Source organism: Arvicola amphibius, chromosome 14 (genome assembly GCF_903992535.2).
Source record: "Arvicola amphibius chromosome 14, mArvAmp1.2, whole genome shotgun sequence".
Lineage (NCBI taxonomy): Eukaryota > Metazoa > Chordata > Mammalia > Rodentia > Cricetidae > Arvicola > Arvicola amphibius.
In genome coordinates, this window is record NC_052060.1 from 3,135,542 (window position 1) to 3,157,345 (window position 21,804).

General features: G+C 45.6%; 1 protein-coding gene across 1 annotated transcript in view; it reads left to right on the forward strand.

The window, feature by feature from the left end:
* Nup210l (nucleoporin 210 like) overlaps nt 1-21,804 on the forward strand; it is a 106,260-nt gene that overhangs the window by 26,616 nt on the left and 57,840 nt on the right. The window contains exons 10-17 of the mRNA XM_038311229.1: nt 605-745; nt 1,130-1,267; nt 1,824-1,979; nt 7,783-7,981; nt 9,469-9,614; nt 12,441-12,662; nt 14,876-15,049; nt 18,096-18,288. Coding sequence (XP_038167157.1) covers nt 605-745; nt 1,130-1,267; nt 1,824-1,979; nt 7,783-7,981; nt 9,469-9,614; nt 12,441-12,662; nt 14,876-15,049; nt 18,096-18,288 — 1,369 coding nt within the window. The remainder of the gene's footprint in view (nt 1-604; nt 746-1,129; nt 1,268-1,823; nt 1,980-7,782; nt 7,982-9,468; nt 9,615-12,440; nt 12,663-14,875; nt 15,050-18,095; nt 18,289-21,804) is intronic.

Genomic DNA, 21,804 nt, shown 5'->3' on the forward strand with positions numbered 1-21,804 from the left:
CTGGAAAAGCAGGACTGAGCCATCTCTCCAGCTCCTGTTTACCTGTTTACTTCTTTCTTCCTTTCTTTCTTTCTTTCTTTCTTTCTTTCTTTCTTTCTTTCTTTCTTTCTTTCTTTCTTTCTTTCTTTCTTTCTTTCTTGAGACAGGGCTTCTCTGTGTAGCCTTGCCTACCTGTCCTGGAACTTGCTCTGTAGACTGGAGGTGGCTTCAAACTCAGAGACCTGCCTGCCTCTGTCTCTAGGACTAAAGGTGTGGTGTGTGCCACCACAGCCCAGCTTCTGTTTATTTAATTTTAATTATGTGTTTGTGGGTATGTACATGTGCAGAGAGCAGAAGTGTTGGACCCCCGGAGCTGGACCTATAGGTGATTGTACGTTGCCCTTTGGATGCTGAGAACTGAATTGGGTCTTCTACAAGAGCAACAACTGCTCTTAGTGACTGAGCCATCCCCCCAGCACACACACCCACCCCTGTTCTTATGTCTTCTTCCCTTAAGTGCGTAGCTACAGTCTTACCTGTGGCTTGGCATTAAAATGGTTTTAGGGAAATGTATTTGGGGAAAAAATACATCTTCAGATTTGTTTTGCCATTGGACTGGTTTCAGAATCTCAAGATCACGTTCCAGTTTCTGAAGGAATATTTTGAAGAGCAACTAAGTACTTCCAACGGATCTTACCATGTGTTGAAAGCCCTGAAGGATGGGGTTGCGATGATAAATGCGACCCTGATTCCCAGCATTCAGGAGGTAGGGGTCTCAAAAGCCGGCCAGTCCCTAGGAGCCCTGGCAGGGCGGGCTGCTGCAACCTAAAGCAGCTGTGACATGCCATCCTCCTCTGTCATGCCACACGGTACTGCGTGCCTCTGCAGACTGTCCTTCCGCTGCAGATAGCACACAGTTCCTTTAAGAAACTTTTCAAGCTGGGCAGAGGCTGGTGGCGCACACCCTTAATCCCAGCACTCGAGAGGCAGAGGCAGGCAGATCTCTGTGAGTTTGAGGCCAGCCTGGTCTACAGAGCAAGTTCTGGGACAGTCCGAGATATTACACAGAGAAACCCTGTCACAAACCAAAATAAAACAAGAAAGTGTCTCAGGAGATCTATTTTGACTTTTTTTTTTCTTGTTCCTGCAGAGCAACAGTGCTCAGCCTAAAAAGTATGAAATCAGTCACCAGCAAGAAGTGAAGATCTATTTTCCCATCCGGCTTACACCCAGCTTTCTGGCATTTCCCCATTATCCTCTGGGAATAGCAAATCGTTACAAAGTTCAGGTATGGCATCCTCTAATAATGGAATTCACACAGAAATAAATGTTTCCCTAGTAGGTTGCTTTGTTGAAACAGTTGTGCCGTGTGGTTCAGACGGGCCTTGAACACTGGTGTAGCCTCAGGTTGTCCTGACTGCACCACGTGGGATGCACAACCTGGCAATGCAGTGCGGGGGATCAGTCCCAGACTCCACTTTGCCTGCCGAGCTGCACCCCAGCCCCAGATTCATTGTTGACTTTTACCTCCCCGCCAAACCTAAGAACTGCCATGCTCTCTGTGTGGCCATCTGTCGTTTCCTTGTGAGTTTTACAACGCTTTGTCCTATTTATTCCCTGATGCCCCTGTGACCTTGTGTGGTGGGAGAGCTACTTACCCTTCCTTTAATCCTTTCCTTGACATTTCCTCCTTCACGGCCAACGGTCGCTTGACATGTGCAGAGATCGTTTATTACATCATTTTATTAGTTTCTAAACTTGACTTCACCAGGCAAGTTCTACATTGTCACTTAGATTCCCCTTTCCTCCCAGAAGAGTTCACCATGGGCTGTGGTTTTTCACAGGTAGAGGGAGGTAGTGGCAACTTCACCTGGGCCTCCTCTAATGAAACGGTGGCCATGGTCACCACCAAAGGAGTGGTCACCGCCGGTCAGGTGAGAGGGAACAGTACCATTTTGGCACGAGATGTACAAAATCCTTTTCGATATGGAGAAATTAAGGTAAGTATCTCTTGAAAACTGAGTATCTTTGGGACACCGCTGTCTAAATTTAGTTGTTGTTGTTTTGTTTTGTTTTGTTTTTTGTAAATAAATTACGTGTATGAGTGTTTTGCCTCCATGTGTATCTGTGCACCACTTTTGTGACTAGTATCCATGGAAGTCATAAGAGGGCACTGGATCCCATGGAACTGGAGTCGTAGGAGGCTGTGAATTGCCATGTGGATTCCGGGAATTGAACCTCCAGCCTCCGCAAGAACAGCAAGAACTCTTAACTGCTGAGCGATTTCTCCAGCACCATGATTTCTAAATTTTTTGTTTGTTTGGGTTTTTTTTCTTTTCTTTTTTTTTTTTTTTTTTTTTTTTTTTTTTTTTTTTTTTTTTTGGTTTTTCGAGATAGGGTTTCCCTGTAGTTTCTAGAGCCTGTCCTGGAACTAGCTCTTGTAGACCAGGCTGGCCTCGAACTCAGAGATCCGCCTGCCTCTGCCTCCCGAGTGCTGGGATTAAAGGCGTGCGCCACCACTGCCCGGCTCTTTTTTTCTTTTTTGAGACAGGGTTTTTCTATGTAGCCCTGACTGTCCTGGAACTCGCTCTGTAGACCAGGCTGACCTTGAACTCACAGAGATCCACCTGCCTCTGCCTCTCAAATGCTGGCGTTAAATATGTGAGCCACCACCGACAGGCTACGATTTCTAAATTTAAGTTCAGGACATGTTCAAAATTACATCTAATCCAACTTGACTATTTGAAAATTTTACTCAAGGCCTGAGGTCGTGGCTCAGCTGGTAGTGATTATCATGCACAAAAACCAGGTTCAGTCCTTAGCACCCGCAAAACTGGGCATGGAGGCCATCCATGCCTGTAATCCAGCACTCAGGAGGTAGAGCCAGGACAGCAGAAATCCAGCACCATCTTCAACTACATGAAGCCCTATCTCAGTAAGTAGAACTAAAATAAATTCAAATGTTATGAAATTCAACCTGAAAGTACATATTCCTTAAATATTTCTGAATATGAGTTGATCCCTACTTAAGAGTCCTGTATTTAGCCGGGTGGTAGTGGTGCTGCCTTCAGTCCCTTCAGCACTCAGAAGGAGATGAATCTCTGTTAGTTCAAGGCCAGCCTTGTCTACAGAGCAAGTTCCAGGACAGCCAGGGCTATACAGAGAAAGTCTGTCTTGAAAAACAAAACAAGCAAGCAAACAAACAAAAAGCCATATACACCAGAAATTGGTGCACACGCCTTTAATCCCAGCACTTAGGGGGCAGAGACAGGCGGACATCTGTAAGTTCAAGGTCAGCCTGGTCTACAGGGCGAGTTCCAGGACACAGAGAACCCTGTCTCAAAAAACAAAACAACAACAACAAAAGAGCCATATGTTTGATGTCTGTGTTTGCTTCCTCAGTTGTAAAATGGGGTGGTCTTGGGCTGGGGATATAACCCGGTGGCAGAGAACACGACCTACCCTGTGCAAAGCCCTGCTTTCTCTCCCCAGCACAGCGTCTGGCTTCTCTGGGAAGTCTGGGGGTCCAAATTCAGGTCCCCACTTTGTAAGACAAGTTCTTTACAATTGAGCCCATATTCCCAGTCCTAACCATTAAAAAATTCACTTTGATACATGTAATCTTATAATATTTATTATTGCGTGTGCATATGCATGTCGAGGGTGCATTTGCCACAGCAGTGTGTGTGGAAGTCGGAAGACAGCTTTGTGGAGTGCTTCTCTCCTCCACATCAATCGACAACCAAGGAAATGTTCCACGGACATGCCCATGGGACAACTCAGAGGCCGCTCTTCAACTGAGGTTCCCTCTTCCCGAGTGTATCAAGTTGACAGCCGAGATTAGCCACAAGACCCGAGCACCAGAATGAAACTCAAGTCACCAGCAGTGTGTCGCGGGTGCGTCTGTCTGCTGAGCCCCTCCCTGGCCCTGTACACATCAGTGGCTTCCATGTTAGCCTTATTACTAGCCTCGTATTTTGGCGAGTTAAACTACCTCTAAAAGACTGAAAATACTTGCCAGGTCTGGGAGTACACACCTGTCATCACCCCAATTTCAAGTTAAAGGCAGAAGGATTAGGAATGTAGTCATTTTTTTTAAGATTTTATTTATTATATATACAGTGTTCTGCCTGCATGTACACCTGCAGGCCAGAAGAGGGAACCAGATCTCATAGATGGTTGTGAGCCACCATGTGGTTGCTGGGACTTGAACTCAGGACCCCGAGACCCTGTCTTAAACAAAAAGCAAGGCTTTTTTCTTAGACTAATTATATGACCATTTTTCTGTTTTCTTCAGTGTATGGCATCTGATGCTTTTCCTTGTGTGACTTGACATTGTTTGTATTTTGAGATAGGGTTTCTCTGTATAACAGTCCTAGCTGTCCTGGAACTAGCTCTTGTAGACCAGGCTTCTCGAACTCATGGAGATCCATCTTGCCTCTGCCTTCTGAGTGCTGGGATTATAGGCGAGCGCCACCATCTCCCAGCTGTGATCTGACAATGTGTCATCATGTCAAGATCATTTACTGAGTGCCTCTAGGTACTAATAAGTACTAAGTACCATAGCCCCCCCACCAAAACATGACATCACTTCCTGCCTCAAAGAACTAAAATTTAGACAGGAAGATTTCTTTGTTTTTTATTTTCTCTTCTTTTTCTTTTCCTTTCTTCTTTTTTCTTTTTTTTTTTTTTTTTTGAGATAATGTTTCTTTGTGTAGAATTTGCTCTATAAATCATGCTGGTCTCGAACACACTGAGATCCACCTGCCTCTGCCTCCCAAGTGCTGGGATTAACGGTGTACTCCACCACCCAGTGATAGTGCACAATTTTGATCCCAGAACTCAGTTTGAGGCCAGCCTATTCTTTGTAGTGAGTTCTAGGACAGCCAGAGCCACATAACAGAGAGATCCCATCTCAGAAAACATCAATCGATAAAATTTTAAAACCTACTCTTTGCTGGGCGGTGATAGCACAGCACTCGGGAGGCAGAGGCAGGCAGAACTCTGTGAGTTCGAGGCCAGCCTGGTCCACAGAGTGAGTTCCACTGCTGACTTCATAGCTACTGAGAAACCCTGTCTCCAAAAGCCAAAAAAAAAAAAAAAAAAGCTACTCCTAGTAGATAGAAAAATCCTTGTGGGTGTGACTAGTTAGTGAGGTGTGGCTAGTTAGTGAGGTGTGATTAGTTAGTGATGATTAGGAACAAAATTTTGGAAGAGAAAGGCAAACAAAAGCCAGAGGGCCGCAGCCAGACGTGGACTCTTTGAATAAATAGTTTTAACAATACTCCTGTTCATTCACATATTCCAGATGCTGCTTTCCTTTTGGTTTTTTGAGACAGGGTTTCTCTGTGTAGCGTTGATATCCTGGAACTCCCTCTATAGACCAGGCTGGCCTCGAACTCACAGAGATCCACCTGCCTCTGCCTTTCGAGTGCTGGGATTAAAGGCGTGCGCCACCACCACCGGGCAAGACCCTGTCTTAAAACAACAAAAAGTGGACAGATTGAGAGGATCTTGTAGTTGGAAATTTCTTTGGGCCACCAACCGGCTCCCAATAAAAGACACGGAGACTTCTTATTAATTATGAACGCTCATCCTTTAGATTGTTGTCCCACTAGCTCTTATAACTTAATTTAATCGGTTTCTATTCATCTGCGTTTTGCCTCAGGGCTTTTTACCTTCCGTTTATTCTCTATGTCCTGCTTTCCTGCTTCTTCCAGGGCCGGCTGGCTGGGCCCCGGCATATCTCCGGTATCTTCGTTTCTCCCTTTCTCCCTCTGTCTCTCCCAAGCCTAAATTCCTCCTCCTCCTTACTCTCCCTGCTCAGAAGTCCTGCCTACATCTCCTCCCTTGCTATTGGCCACGCACCAAGCAGGTGCCTTAGGCAGACAAGGTAAAACAGCAACAACACAGCTTTAGATAGTTAAACAAATATTCCACAACATAGGCAAATGCAATACATCTTAAATAGTTACAGTAATATTCCACAACAAGTCTTACTTGGGGAGAGGGATCGGTTGAGACAGGGTCTTATTCTATAACCGAAGTTTGCCCCAAACTCAGTTATGTAGCTCAGTCTGGCCTCTAACTCTTGGCCATTCTCCTGTCTCAGCCCAAATGCTAAAATTGTAGGATTAAAGATTTGATGAGCAGTTGGATAAGGGAAGTAAAAGATATGAAGCTACAGAGATGGTGTGGAGGTTTCTAGTTCTGACAGCGACGTACCTAGGGAACACAGGAAATGGAGGCATTGCATGGGATTCTCACTTCCCGCTATCTCTGATGCCACGTCAATGCATTGTTATGCTGCATTGTGTTTTTGTTCTTGGGTATGTTTTTTTGTTTTTGGTTTTTTGACAGGGCCTCTATCTATAGCCCAGGGTGCCTTCAAATTCATGGCAGTTCTCTTGCATCCACCTCTTAAGGGCCACTGTGTCCAGCTGTCTATCACTGTTCAGGGAATCGCGACGAGGGAAGAAGGGCATTTAAGTGCAGTGGACCTGTGATTTCCCAGAACTCAGGGACAGAGGCTGTGGTATCCAAGCCATCTCGGCCACAGAGTTAACTCTAGGCCAGCCTGGGTGACATAAAACCTATCTCAAGCCAAGCAAAGAAAAAAGTGTGCATTTTCAGTGCAGATGTGTTTTTCCCTAGTATTTTTAGTCAGTTGAGTCTGTAGATGCATAACTCATGTATATGAAGGGCTGATTCTCTGTTGTCCTGGTTAGATTTTTGGCAGCTTTACATAGGCTTAGAGTCATTTAGAAGAGGGAACCACAATTAAGAAACTGCCCTGACCATATTGGTCTTTGTGGAAGCCAGTGGGACATTTTAATTAATGGTTGATGTGGGAGGGCCCAGCTCATTGTAGTTATGGCATCTGAGCTTCTAGCACCTGCACTGGTGATCCTCGACCTCGTACGAAAGCAAGCAGAGAAGCCACGGGAGCAAGCCAGTGACCTGTGTTCCTCCATGGCCTCTGCCTCAGCTCCCTTCTCCAGGTTCCCGCCCTAACTTCTGTGTACGATGCACTTTTCTCCTGGAGTCACTTTTGGTCGGTCATGGAGTTTATCACAGCAACAGAAACCCTAAAGCATGTGTGTATGTTTTATATTAAAATATATACTAACTGAAGTTGGCATGGTGGCGCACGCCTATAATCCCAGCACTTGGTAGGCAGAGGCAGGCGATCTCTTGAGTTCAAGGCCAGCCTGGTCTACATAGTGAATTCTAGGACAGCTAGGGCTACACAGAGGAAACCCTGTCTCAAAAAGAACTCAAAATAGTATATGTTAGAGAATAACTTTGTGTTATCTAACCCAAGTTATTATATAATTTGTATCTAATATAACAAAATTATATGTTATATTACATATATAATTTATGTAATTATGTGTTTTATCTATAATATATATAATCATATGTTTTTAACTGGAGGCCTAGCTTGGCATAGTGGGTTTTCCTCTTATGAACAAGGATTTAGGTTCAACCCCTAGCATCGCCACCAAAAAAAAAAAAAAAAAAAAAAAAGGAAGAACGGGACCTAAAGTAAACTATGTAAGTAACAATGTAGAGAGAGAATGTACATATGGCTGTTGACAGGATCTCACTGCATGACGCAGCCTGCACTTGACTGTATCGTCTGGTCTCAGCTTCTAAGGGCTAGAATGAGATTTGTGCCCCCACACCTAAATGTGCTGTTTATGTATATATTACATGTGCATATGCATGCAACATGTGATTATGCATGTATTTACATATCTCTTCTAAGACTTTGCTAAAGGTTAATTGCTTTTCCTCAAGATATATGTCATGAAGCTGAACAAAATGGAACTGTTACCATTTCAAGCTGATGTGGAAATTGGTCAGATTATTGAGGTCCCCATTGCAATGTATCATGTAAATGCAGAGACCAAAGAGACCATCGCATTCACCGACTGCTCTCACCTACCCCTGGATCTCAACTCGGATAAGCAAGGAGTCTTCACTCTTTATAAAGAAGGCAAGGCAAAGATCTTTCTATTTTTCTTCTTCATCCTCGAATTAAGGGACCAATCACCTCTGTAGGTTAATTTACACAATTTCCTCCCTTCCTCTCTCTCTTTTTCTCTTTAACACACACAAACACACACACGCATGTGTGTGCGCAAAAACACACACACATTCCACTCATGACCCTGCTATGTATCCTAGGCTGATCTTGAATTAATAACTTTCTTGTCTAAGCCTCCTTAGTACTGGCATGAACGGCTTGTGCTTCTCTATAACCCCTTTACCCTGTACCTTCTCTGTAACACCTGTACCCTACACCTTCTCTGTAACACCTGTACCCTACACCTTCTCTGTAACACCTGTACCCTACACCTTCTTGTAACACCTGTACCCTACACCTTCTCTGTCACACCTCTACCCTACACCTTCTCTGTAACACCTCTACCCTGTGCCTTATTTATTGACTTTGCTGGCGATTGATCTCAGGGCCTTGTGTAGGATAGCTGAGCGGTCCAGTTCTGAGCTACAATAGGAATGTACACATCAACTCAGTGGAAACAATGGGCCCTTGTGGGCACATAAAGGCATTATGTTTGTTTTGTTTGAGGCAGGAGTTGCTCTGTGCAGCTTGGGAGAATATTCTGCCTGAGCCAAGTGCTAAGATGACAGGCACATGCCACCGATACCCAGAAAAGGTTATGGTTTTAAGATTTTTTAGGGAGGGATGGGGGAATTTGGAGAGATGGCTCAGCTGTTAAGAGCATTGGCTGCTCTTTCAGAGGTCCTGAGTTCAATTCCCAGCAACCACATGATGGCACACAATCATGTAGGATGGAATCTGATGCCCTCTCCTGGTGAGCTGAAGATAAAACATCCATATAATAAAGTACATAAATAAATAGATATTAAGGATTTTTTGAGACAGGGTCTCACTATATAGCTTTTGACTGGCCTGGAACTCACTATGTAGACCAGGCTGGCCTTGAACCTCCGAACTGGTGGGATTAAAGGTGTCATCGTGCTCAGCCAAATCTATTTTCAGTATTTTCTCTTAAGTGTGTATGTCAGCACGTGGGCATGCGTACATGAGTGCTGGTCCTAAAGAGGCCAGCAGTGTTGGATCCTCCGGACCTGGAGTTCAAAATGGTAGTAAGTGGACATGTGGGTGCTGGGAACTGAACTTGGGTCCTCTGGAAGAACAGTCAGTGCTCTTAATCACTGAGACATTTGTCCAGCCCTAGGTTATACTTCTAATGGGTTAAAATTATTCTTTTTCTATAGCCTAATTTCTTAAAAAAAAAAACCCAGCTGCTTATTACTCTGAGTTATGGTAAGCTTTGGGTGGGTATTTGTTTGTTTGGGAGACAGGGTTTCCTGTAGCCCAGGCTTGCCTTAAAGTTGCTTTGTAGCTGAGGCCAGCTTTGAACTCTGGATTCTTCTGCAGCCACCTCCCAAGTGTCACCATGTCTGTTTGAAACCGTGTCTTTTGATTGAAAGGTATTAAAAACCCTGGACCAGAGCATTGCTCTAGTGTGCACATAGCAGCCACGTCTCCAGGCCACGCTGTGGTGACAGTCAGCGTGACTGGGCATGAAGAGCAGGTTGGGAGCAGCGCCACGTTTGCCGCATACGAGCCTCTAAAGGTGAGCTGTCCGTCCCTAGGCCTGGTAAAGCCCTGGTTGCTCGCCATCCGTTCTCTCCACGAGGGCTCAGCGGTCAGGATTTGTGGCCTCTTTACTGTTGTCTCGGTTTAGATCTCAGCTCACATCGGACCTCTGCGGCGTGGGAGTTCATCCCCCAAGCTTCCTGAATGAACTGAATGAACAGCTTTTCTTTTCTTTTCTTTTCTTTTCTTTTCTTTTCTTTTCTTTTCTTTCTTTTTGTTTGTTTGTTTGTTTTTAGACAGAGTCTCATGTAGCCCAGGCTGAACGTCAATTAGACGTGTATCCAAGGATGATCTTGAACCTCTGCTCCTCCTGTTTCTACATCACAAGTGTGGGGTTACAACACTATTCAGTCACACTCAGTTTAAGCCGTGCGGGTTGGAACTCAGGCCTCATGCGTGCTAGGCAAGCTTCCAACCAACCAACCAATAAGCAAATAACCCTGCCCCCAACTGAACCACATCCCCACCTGTCAGTAGCAATAATATAATAATATTATCTTTATCTTGCATTAGCAAATTTTAGGTATTTAACTTTCTTATTTAATAATGAGGTATAAGCTGTGGGAAATTAATCACATGAGATATTAATTTTAAGGTAATATCTGATTTTTACATATGTATATATCTCTGTAGGCGCCACTCACACAGACTATGAGCACAGTTCCTTTTGAAGGTAGCTACCTCTCAGCAACCTCCTGTCCTATGGAAGAGAAGTCAGTCATATTTACCCCTCGTGTTTATGTATTTTCAGAATAGCAGCCATTATTTGGGGCCATTAAGGTTAGTCTATTAAATATTATGACAAGTGGTTCAAAATAAAAGCAGGGAGAACCTACCTTCTTGCTTAATTCCATCAAAAACTAAAATCAAGGGGCTAGATAGATGGCTCAGCAGGTAAGAGCACCATATGGCGCCTTAGAACTGCCCAGACATGACCTGAGTGAGGGGATCTATGCTAAGGTGGAAGAGGGAGAAGCTCACAGGGCCGCAACCCCACACAAAAGCCCTGCAGGCAACTAAGGATGCTGAAAGCAGGAGCAGTGGTCCCCTCCCTGGAAGAGTGCACCAGCTGGTTCTTGTCTTAGTTATGGTTACTGTTGCTATGAGGAAACACCATGACCAAAACGCATGTTGGGAAGGAAATGGTTTTTCTGGCTTATATTTCCGCATCATCAAATGAAGTCATGACAGGAGCTCAAACAGGAAGGAACCTGGGAGGCAGGAGCTGATGCAGAGGCCTTGAAGAGGGGCTTCTTATTGCCTTGTTTCCCACCGCTTGCTCAGCCTGCTTACTTTCCGACCCCAGGACCAGCCCAGGGATGGCACCACCCACAATGGACTGAGGCCTTCCCCATCAATCACTAATTAAGAGAATGCCTTACAGCTTTATCCTGTGGAGGCATTTTTTTTTTCTTTTTGCTTTTTCGAGACAGGGTTTCTCTGTATCACACTGGCTGTCCTGGAACTTGCTGTGTAGACCAGGCTGGTCTTGAACTCATAAAGATCCACCAACCTCTGCCTTCTGCCTCCAAGTACTGGATTAAAGGCATGTGCCACCACTGCCCAGCTGTGGAAGCATTTTTTTTTTCACGACAGGGTTTCTCTGTGCAGCTTTGATGCCTGTCCTGGAACTAGCTCTTGTAGACCAGGCCTCGAACTCACAGAGACCCACCTGCCTCTGCCTCTCAAGTGCTGGGATTAAAGGCGTGCACCACCACCGTCCAGCTGGAGGCATTTTCTTAGCTGAGGTTTCCTCCTCTCAGGTTGACATAAACTATCCAGCACAGTATCCAATGCCAGATGGTCAGCTGTTGGGGTGGCTGACCAATCCCTGTTTTGAGGGGCGGCTGCTCCAGGGGAAAAAGGTACCTTTAAAAAGAACCGGGTTGGGGATAGGCACCCTGTTTTCCTCTCGCTTGGCTCTCTGTTTTGTTGGAACCTTGGCTTTGTAAGTGTATCCCACTTTCTCCCTTTATTAAAACTGATTATTTCTGATAAGGCTAATTTGATTATTTTCCATTGCTGCCCGACCGCTGCGCTACAGTCAGCCCTGAAAACACACATTATACAGACTGGACAGGCTGCTTTTGTGTACTTAGGAATATATATTTATATATACACAAATGCTTATATATGTGTGTGTGTGTTAAAAGATTATAATCTCAAAACAAAAATTATAGGGGCTGGGGAGGGGGCTCAGAGGTTAAGGGCACTGACTATTCTTCCAGAGAACCTGGGGTTCAATTCCCAGCATCCACATGACTGCTCACAGCTGCCTGTTATTCCAGTTCTAAGGGGCCCTACACCCTCACACAGACATACATGTAAGCAAAACACCAATACACATAAAATAAAAATTATAATAAAGAAGAGACCCTGTCTCAAAAAATTATTATAGAGAAAAGGTGTGGGTAACAGTAATCAGAGAAGGGGGTTATGAATTTGAAAGAGAGGAAGCGGAATACATAGGAGAGCTTTGAGAGGAAAGGGGAAGGGAAAGGGGTGGATAGACAGACAGGCAGAAAGACAGACAGGTGAGAGATAGATTTTTTTTGTTTTTGTTTTTCGAGACAGAGTTTCTCTGTGTAGCTTTGGAGCCTGTCTTGGAACTCTCTCTGTAGATCAGGCTGGACTTGAACTCACAGAGATCCACCTGCCTCTGCCTCCTGAGTGCTGGGAGCCACCAGCTCCCGACTGATAGATATTTAATCTAGGCACTGGGGAGGTGGAGGCAAGAGGATCAAATCCAGGAGTATGGGAGACCCGACTCTTTCCCTAACTATGTAAGATGAATCTGTTTCAGGCTGTGAACCCTGTGGACGTGGCCCTGGTGACATGGCAGTCTGTGAAGGAAATGGTATTTGAAGGGGGCCCTCATCCATGGATCTTGGAGCCTTCCCGATTTTTTTTGGAACTGAGTATGGAGAAGCCAGAGGACATTAGAGTAACAGAGGCCCGGCTGCCAGCTAAGAGGAAGCAGAATCAGTATGTCTACCGAGTCCTGTGCCTGGAATTAGGAGAACAAGTAAGGAAAATAGCCCCTTCCTTCCTTCCTTCCTTCCTTCCTTCCTTCCTTCCTTCCTTCCTTCCTTCCTTGTTTGCTTGTTTGTTTTTTGAGACAGGGTTTCTCTGTTTATCCCTGGCTGTCTCGTAGACCAGACTGGCCTTGAACTCAGAGATCCCACTGCCTCTGCCTCTCTGAGTGCTGGGATTAAAGGTGTGCATCATCATTGCCTGACATTGGTATGATGTTGCAATGTTTGTTTCTTTAAAAACAAAGATTCGTTTTATTTATGTGTACTTGTATTTGCCTTCATGTGTGTAAGTGTGCCATGCTCTTAACCACTGAGTCATCTCTCCTTTCCCCCAGTGGTTCCCTGTGCCAATGCGTTTAAGTGTATTTTCCACTTTCTCTTCTATGCGATTCAGTGTAGCTGGCTTTATTTTGAGGTCTTTGATCCATTTGGACTTTTGTGCATGGTGAGAGATATGGCTCTATTTTCATTCTACATGTTGATATCCAGTTATTCCAGCACCACGTGTTAAATATGCTTTCTTTTTCCCATTTGATTTTTTTGCTTCTTTGTCAAAAATCAGGTGTTTGAAGATGTGTGGATTGATATCTGGGTCTTCTATTCGGTTCCATTGGTCCTCCTGTCTGTTCTTATGCCAATACCAAGCTGTTTTCAGTACTGTAGCTCTGTAGTAGAGTTTAAAGTCAGGGATTGTGATGCCTCCAGAAGTTCTTTTATTGTACAGGATTATTTTGGCTATCCTGGGTTTTTTGCTTTTCCATATGAAGTTGAGTACCATTCTTTCAAGGTCTTTGAGGAATTTTGCTGGAATTTTGATTTTGCATTGCATTGAATCTGTAGATTGCTTTTAGTAAGATTGCCATTTTTACTATGTTAATTCTGTCTACCCAAGAGCCTGGGAGGTCTTTCCACTTTCTGGTGTCTTCTTCAATTTCTCTCTTCAAAGATTTAAAGTTCTTGTCATACAAGTCTTCCACCTGTTTTTTAGAGTTACTCCGAGATATTTTATGCTACTTCCACACTGTAATTTTGACTGCACAAGTGACCACAGCTGCTGAGTAGCTGTGGTTCACAATTGTCTGTAATTGCAGCTCCAAGAGATCATCCCCTGGTCTCTGTGAGTTCCTGTATACACAGGGTTTACACACACACACACACACACACACACACACACACACAGGTCTTCATGGCTAGAGAGTTGTCTCAGTAATTAAGGAGAGCCTACTGCTCTCTCAGAGTACCCGAGTTTGGTTGCCAGCACCTATGTCAATTGACTCTCAACTGCCTATATATATATAGCTATATATATAGCTTTAGCTCCAGAGGATCCCTATGCATATGGCCTCTGTGGGCACATCCACCCACTGTGCGCGCACGCACACACACACACACACACACACCCACACACACACACGCATACACAATTTTAAGAATCTTCTTCTTTTTTTATTTTTTTGGATTTTTGAGACAGGATTTCTTTGTGTAACCCAGTCTGTCTTGGAACTAGCTCTTATAGACCAGGCTGGCCTCGAATTTACAGAGATCCGCCTTCCTCTGCCTCCTGAGTGCTGGGATTAAAGGTGTACACCACCACTGCCTGGCAAGAATCCTCTTAAAAATATATTTGTTTAACTTTATTTTATGTACATTGGTGTTTTACCATGGGTGTCGGGTCCCCTGGAACTGTAGTTACAGACAGTTGTTAGCTGACATGTGGGTGCTGGGAATTGAACCCAGAATCATTTTAATTTATATTATAAATTTATACTTTTTTGGTTTTGGTTTTTCAAGACTGGGCTTATCTGTGTAGCCCTGGTGTCTTTCTTGATTGCTTTCTGCCATTTAAAAAATAGATTATTTGGGCTAGAGTTTTGGCTCAACGGTTAATAGTATTGGCAGCTCTTCCAGAGGACCCAGGTTTAATTCGCAGCACCCACTTGACAACTCACAGTGTGTAACTCCAGTCCCGGAACATCTGGCTCTCTCACACATACATACAGGCAAAACAGTGCACATAAAAAATAGATTGTTTAACGTGTAGTGGGGAAGGCCTATGCCTTTAAGAGATTTGTCTGATTATTATACTCAGAAGGGCCCCTCTACAGTGGCATTAGGCTCATTCTGACTTACTCATTCTGTAGTAGTTGGGCACAGTGGCCATTGAGGGTCCACATGTAAATAACCCTCTGATGTTTCCTTAAAGGTCCTCACTGTACGGATTGGGAATCACCCGGGTGTCCTGAACCCTAGTCCCTCTGTGGAAACAGTGCAGGTGCGCTTCATCTGTGCCCACCCTGCCAGCATGCTGGTGACACCAGTGTACAAGGTGGCAACTGGCACTCAGCCGTGTCCTCTGCCACAGTACAACAAGCAACTGGTAAGTGCAGACTGTCCTCCAAAGACATAGGCACATTTGTCTCCAGTGTTTGCAAGATAAGGGATCTGAAATACAGCCTCTGGCTGTCAGGTGAGAGGCATTGCTGTGCTTGTGCTCAGGACAGAGGAGTAGCTAAGTTACAGTTGGGAACACTTAGTAGCACAACTGTCTCTGTCTACTGTACTAGGAAATTGTGGCTGAAGACAAATGAGCCCCCTGAATAGTATCTAAATTGTTTTACCGACATCTCCCCTATCAAACCTTTTGCTAGCATTATAAATAAGGGAAATTATTCTGCGGCACAAGTACCTCGACCACCCGTGGTAAACAAAGCCCAGCACGGTGACACAGAGGTTAAGTCACTCTCTAGGTGAACCAGGCACTCAGACGTACACTCCTCCTGCCTCAGCCTCCTGAGTGCCGGGATTACAGGTGTGTGCTACCGCGCCTCCCCTCCCCCACCCCTCTCTTCCTACTCTCCAGTGCCTGACAGCCCTGTTACCGCGGCTTCTCCCCCACTTCCTGATGGCCCTGTTACTGAAGTTTTAGTGCAGTGTTGTCTCACATCTAGAGCCCTCCTCTCGAGTGACCGGAGTTTGTGTCAAAATGACATAAAACTAGCCATGTAAGGACATGTAGTGTCCTTACATGTAATCAAATCAGGGATAGAAAGGGGGTTCAACAATTAAGAGCACTGCCGGGCGGCGGTGGCGCACGCCTTTAATCCCAGCACTCGGGAGGCAGAGGCAGGCGGATCTCTGTGAGTTCGAGACCAGCCTGGTCTACAAGAGCTAGTTCCAGGACAGGCTCCAAAGCTACAGAGAAACCCTGTCTCGAAAAACCAAAAAAAAAAAAAAAAAAAAACAATTAAGAGCACTGGCTGCTCTTCCAGAGGACCTGAGTTCAATTCCCAGCAACCATGTCAAGAGGCTCGCTCCTGTAACCACAGTTCACGAGATCCAACACCCTCTTCTGGCCTTCCTGGGCACCGGCATAGACATGGCTCATACACACACTTAGGTATACATGAATACACATAGATAAAGATGAAGTCCTTTCTAAAATAATGAATCAACAAAAATCCTAAAAAGACTTAAAAAACATTTGGTGGAATGTATAGGGGAAATTGAGATATTGACTCTGTATTTAATGAAGCTACATTAATGTGTGTGTGTGTGTTGTGTGTGTGCGTGCGTGCACATGCGTGCACATGCGTGCACACGCATGCTTGGTCTGTGACACACAAGTGGAGGTCAGAGAGCAACCACAAATATCAGCCCTTTCCTTCCATCACGTTTGAAACAGGGTCTTTCTTCTTCACCATTGCATGTGCTAAGCTAGCCACCTTCCTCCCGTCAGGGAGTCTCCTGTCTCCACCTCCCATCTTGCTGTAGGGGGCGCTAAGATCACAGACACATACTACCCCAGGCTTTATGCAGGTTCTGGGGATCTGAACTCAGGTGCTCATGCTCGTAGTGCAAGCGCTGTAAAGCCCTCTGAGCCATCTCTCCAGAACTTATGTCGGCATTCTTAAACATGGGACGTGGGGGGTTGGAGAGATGGACAGGTGACTGAGTTCTTGTGCAGACCTGAGTTTAGTTCCCGGCACCCACATCTAGCAGCTTGTAATCAAGATTCGATGACTCCTTCTTATCTCAGTGGGTGCCTGCATGCGTGGGCATGGATACACACATGGAAATACATGGGCATACACATGCACATAGCCAGTGGGTGCCTGCATACGTGGGCATAGATACACACATGGGCATACACATGCACATAGCCAGCGGGTGCCTGCATACGTGGGCATGGATACTCACATGGACATACATGGACATACACATAGCCAGTGGGTGCCTGCATACGTGGGCATGGATACACACGTGGACATACATGGGCATACACATAGCCAGTGGGTGCCTGCATACGTGGGCATGGATACACACGTGGACATACATGGGCATATACATGCACTTAGCCAGTAGGTGCCTGTATATGTGGGCATGGATACTCACATGGACATACATGGGCATACACATGCACATAGCCAGTGGGTACCTGCATACGTGGGCATGGATACACACGTGGACATACATGGGCATACACATGCACATAGCCAAAAATAAAACTAAAAGATATTTTTCTTAAGTACAGTATTATTGTTTTGTTTGTTTACATAGAAAATGTTCTCTTTCATAGGAAATACATGATGAAATATTTGGGGTGGGGTAAAGTGCCATAATAGTTACTTCATTCAGAAATCAAAATGCAGCTAACAAAATACCTGCCCTGTTGGAAGAGGGAGCCACTTGTTGGTCCCAGCCGCCCAGCCACTAAATAATCACACAGAAACTGTATTAATTAAATCACTGTTTGGCCCATTAGCTCTAGCTTCTTATATTAATTTAACCCATTTCTATTAATCTGTGTATTGCCATGTGGCAGTGGCTTACCCGCAAAGTTTCAGCATGTCTGACTCTGGCGGCTCCATGGCATCTCTCTGACTCTGCCCTTCTTTATCCCAGCATTCAGTTTAGTTTTTCCTGCCTACCTAAGTTCTGCCCTATCAACAGACCAAGGCAGTTTCTTTATTCATTAATGATAATTACAGCACACATAGGGGACTCCCACATCACTGCCCCCAAGCCCTGAAGCTGAGGAATAAAGGAAAGAGGAAGAGGAAGCACACACACCCTATGTTAACAAGCACTGGGCCAGGTCAACTTAAAAACTGTCAAAGTGGAAGGCTGAGAGGAAATGTAATTCCTGCCTTCAAGCATAGCTTGCCACCCCCAACGCTACTGAATTAACTAAATTATTGTATGTGTTCATGTGTTTTGTGTGTGTGTGCATATATGTTTGCCATGGTTTATGTGTGGAAATCAGAGGACTACTTTATGAAGCTGATTCTCTCTTTCCATTTTTTGTTAGTTCCAGGGATGGAATCCATTCCAGGGTTTTATAGCAAGGGACTTGACCCACCAAGCTGATCTGATGGCCTCAAATTTTTATAAAACATCCTTTCTGACCTTTTCTTTTCATGTAGATTCCTGTGTCCAGCCTGAGGGACTCGGTCCTGGAACTAGCAGTATTTGACCAACATGGGAGGAAGTTTGATAATTTCAGTTCATTAATACTCGAATGGAAATCTTCCAATGACACACTAGCCCATTTTGAAGATTCTAAGACAATGGAGATGGCAGCCAAAGACGAGGGCAGTGGACAGACGCGTTTGCACGGTACTGTAGAGCTTGCGGCTGTAACCGGGTATTTGCTACATGGTTCACATGCCACCTGTGAAGAGTTGTTTCCTTCCAATTTCATCATGTTGCCTTTCATCTTTGATATTTGTGCTTTTTTTGTATTTTGTTTTTCAAGACAGAGTTTCTCTGGGCAGCCCTGGCTGTCCTGGAGCTCTCTCCATAGATGAGGCTGACCTCCATCAAACTCAGGAGATCGGCCTGCTTCTGCCTCCTGAGTGCTGGGATTAAAGGCGTGTGCCACCACTGCCCATCTATTTGTGCTTTTTTAATAGAAAAACATAAAGGTAGGATTGGCAGTGCCACTCAGTTATAATGTGTGGCCTGTGTGAGCCGCTGGGGCCTGTCCCTCCTCCTCCCCAGTGCTGAGAAATCCAGAGGGGGTTGGTAGAAAGGAGAGAAAGAGAAGTGGGAATATCTGGGAATGTTGCCCAATTTGGTAGTGTTTGCCTAACTGCGAAGCCCTAGATTCAGTCTTTAGCACTATGTAAACAGCGTGGTGGCTCTCATACCTGTAGTCTCAGCACTTTGGAGGCAGAGGCAGGAGGATCACTGGCCTGGGCCCATGAGAGGCCTCAGTAGTTAAAGGTTCTTGCCACTGAAGATTGGAGACTTCGTTTGAACCCACAGAGCCCATTGAAGTGTGGAAGGAGAGAGACGACCCCTCAAAGATGTTCTCTGACCCTACAGTCCCATTCCCTGTCTCTACAGAATCACTATGGTGATAGAGGCTGTGCATACATATCCTGAAAACTGGGGGCCCCCGAGGCCCTCATGGCCACTAGCAAGGCTCAGGTCAGTGTGCCCTTTGCACCAGACACTCACTTTGGGCAAAGCAACTGCACAAACGTCTTCCAGATTTCCTGCTGGCAAGGCTCCAGCATTGAGAGTGACAGCGAAGTCTGCGCTTTGGAGCAATGCTGTCACTTATGTACGAAACAAGGAGATTTGGAGATATTTCAGAGGCCACAGCTGAGTGATGTGGTTGAGCTTTGCTGATAGTGACATTGTCTCACCAGCCTTGGGCATCCTACCCCACAACAGACTGAAAACGCAGAGGAGGTAGGGGAAGCCTGAGGCTGCAGTATGCTCGCATGAACATGAGGACTTTTCTAGCTGGTGGCCAGTGACACTGGCTGATTTTACGGCTGTTTATACCCTGCTGTGGCTTTTCCTTTGCTGGACCTGCCCTAGAGTTAACCACTGGTTCCTTACTTGTATTAACCACCCCTGGTGCAGAGCTGTCTTAGGGGAGGCAAAAGGTGACAGATGGACCAGTGGGATGCTAAGAAGTTTGCAGATAGCCTGCCTACAAAAGGAAAGGACTTATGGGCAGAGAATCAAGAGCCCCCCGCCCAGGAGTGCTTGCTGCCCCAGCTCCTGAGACCCCCCCCTCCACCCAGGAGTGCCTTTGCGTCGCCACTGCTGTGTTTGGGGGAGTATTTGATGAAGATGGCTGGTCCCTGTGCTGCTCTGAACACTGCTTCTCTGAAGAGCTCTCTACATGAGCTGTAGCTTCATTGCTGGAATGTTCCAGTGACTGGACTCTTTCCTCCTTGGTTCCCTCTCCGGAGTGTGGGTCTTCCAGGGTCAGGAGCTTGCCTTTCTAGAGTACAACTGGCAGGTGGACTTTGAGTCTATATGTGGTAGAAACTGCATCCTCGCAGCAAAGAGCCCCAGAGCCCAGTCCCAGAGGACTTTTCCTGGGAGGGGCTTCCAGCATGTCTGCAAAGCCGCAATCAAGGCAAACTCTTCGGGTGAGCAGTGCTCACTGTCATGTAGCTGCCTGCACCCCCCTTCAGGGAGTCAAGGGTCATCAAAGGAAACTGAACACTGGGGAAAAAAAGTCCTCTGAGGTCCATAGTGTCCCATGGCATGTCCCTTCACACACTTCATTCAAACACAGGTAAAAAAAAAAAAAAAAAAAAAAAAAAGAAGAAGAAGAAGAAGTTGAGGTCATCCTCAACTACACCATTAGTTCTGAGGTCATCGTGGTATAACAAAAACCAAAAGAAGAAAGGAAGGAAGGAGAGAGAGAGAAAGAGGCTGGGTGGTGGCATAGCCTTTAATCTGAGCACTCAGGAGGCAGAGGCAGGCAGATTCCAGTGAGTTCAAGGCCAGCCTGGTCTACAAAGTGAGTACCAGGACAGCTACACAGAGAAACTCTGTCTTGAAAAAGAAAGAAAGAAAGAAAGAAAGAAAGAAAGAAAGAAAGAAAGAAAGAAAGAAAGAAAGGAAGGAAGGAAGGAAGGAAGGAAAGAAGGAAGAAAGGAAGGGAAATAAAAAGGAAAGAAAAAGAGAGAAGAAGGAAAAAAGAAGTGTGGGATAGTGAATATGGAAAAGAAAAAAGAAGCAAACAACTCAGAATAGCTTCAGGAAGTTCCTAAAACTGACCAGGTTCACTAGGTCCCTCCCTTCCCAAGAATAAACAATAAAGACAGCTGCAAGTGACTTCAGACAAGCTGAGCTGCTTGGAAGAGGCACAGACCAAACAGCCTGGGAGAAGCACAGATCAGCCAAACTGCAAAGAGGCGGCTGTGACCTTGTGAGCTCCTGGGTCAGGACACTCTCCAGCCTGCGATGCTGCCTGCAGACCCGGCATACACTCCAGTTTCCAGCTGTCACCTATGCTGGGGTGGGCTTTTGTGTTACAACTGTCTTCAAATTATTTCTACTCCTATAAGTAACTCTTCATCAATATTCATGTAAGAAACACCAATAAAACTCAGTGGCCCACCAAGGTGGGCTTTGGTGGTATCATGCTCTGTGGTCTGTTGGTTCTGTATCTGGAGTGAGTGGATCTTTGTTTCCACATCCCCTTGAATAGTGCCACACAGGCGGTGGGGGTCTCAATGGGTGTGGCCCCTAGAGTCGTATGCCTGAGTGTTTGGTTCCCGGTTGGTGGGCTACTTGTTTAAGAAGGGTCAGGCCGCATGGATTTGCTGGAGGTGTGCCACTAGGGGGCCCACACCATCCCCAGCTAGCTCTCTCTGACTCATGCTTGTGGATGAGATTTAAGCCCTCAGCTACGACTTCAGCACGCAGCCTGCCTGCTTACAGCCATGCTCCCTGCTGTAGTGATCATGGAACTGTGAGCCCCAGATTGATGCTTCTTTTATAGATTTTCTTGGTCATGGTGATAGAAAAGTAACTAAGCCAGATGGAGAGGAGAAGAAAGAAACCCAGGCATGGTTCCTCACAGCTCTAAGCCCAGAACTGGGGGCCTATAGCAAGAGAACAGCCATGAGTGTCAGGCCAGCCTGGGCTGTCGGGTAAGGCCATGTCTCAAAACAACCAGGAAGGGAAAGGGCCAGCAAGAAGGCTCTGCAGGGAAAGAAACTTGCAGGGAAGCCTGTCAACCCAAGATAATACCAAGGGGCAGAAGGCGTGAACCAGTTCCTAACGCTGTCCTCTTACTGTGAGTCCACCGAACAAGAACAGAGGCTGTTTCCCAGAGTCTTTCAGTAGAACTAAACAAGCTTCATTTTCTGTCAG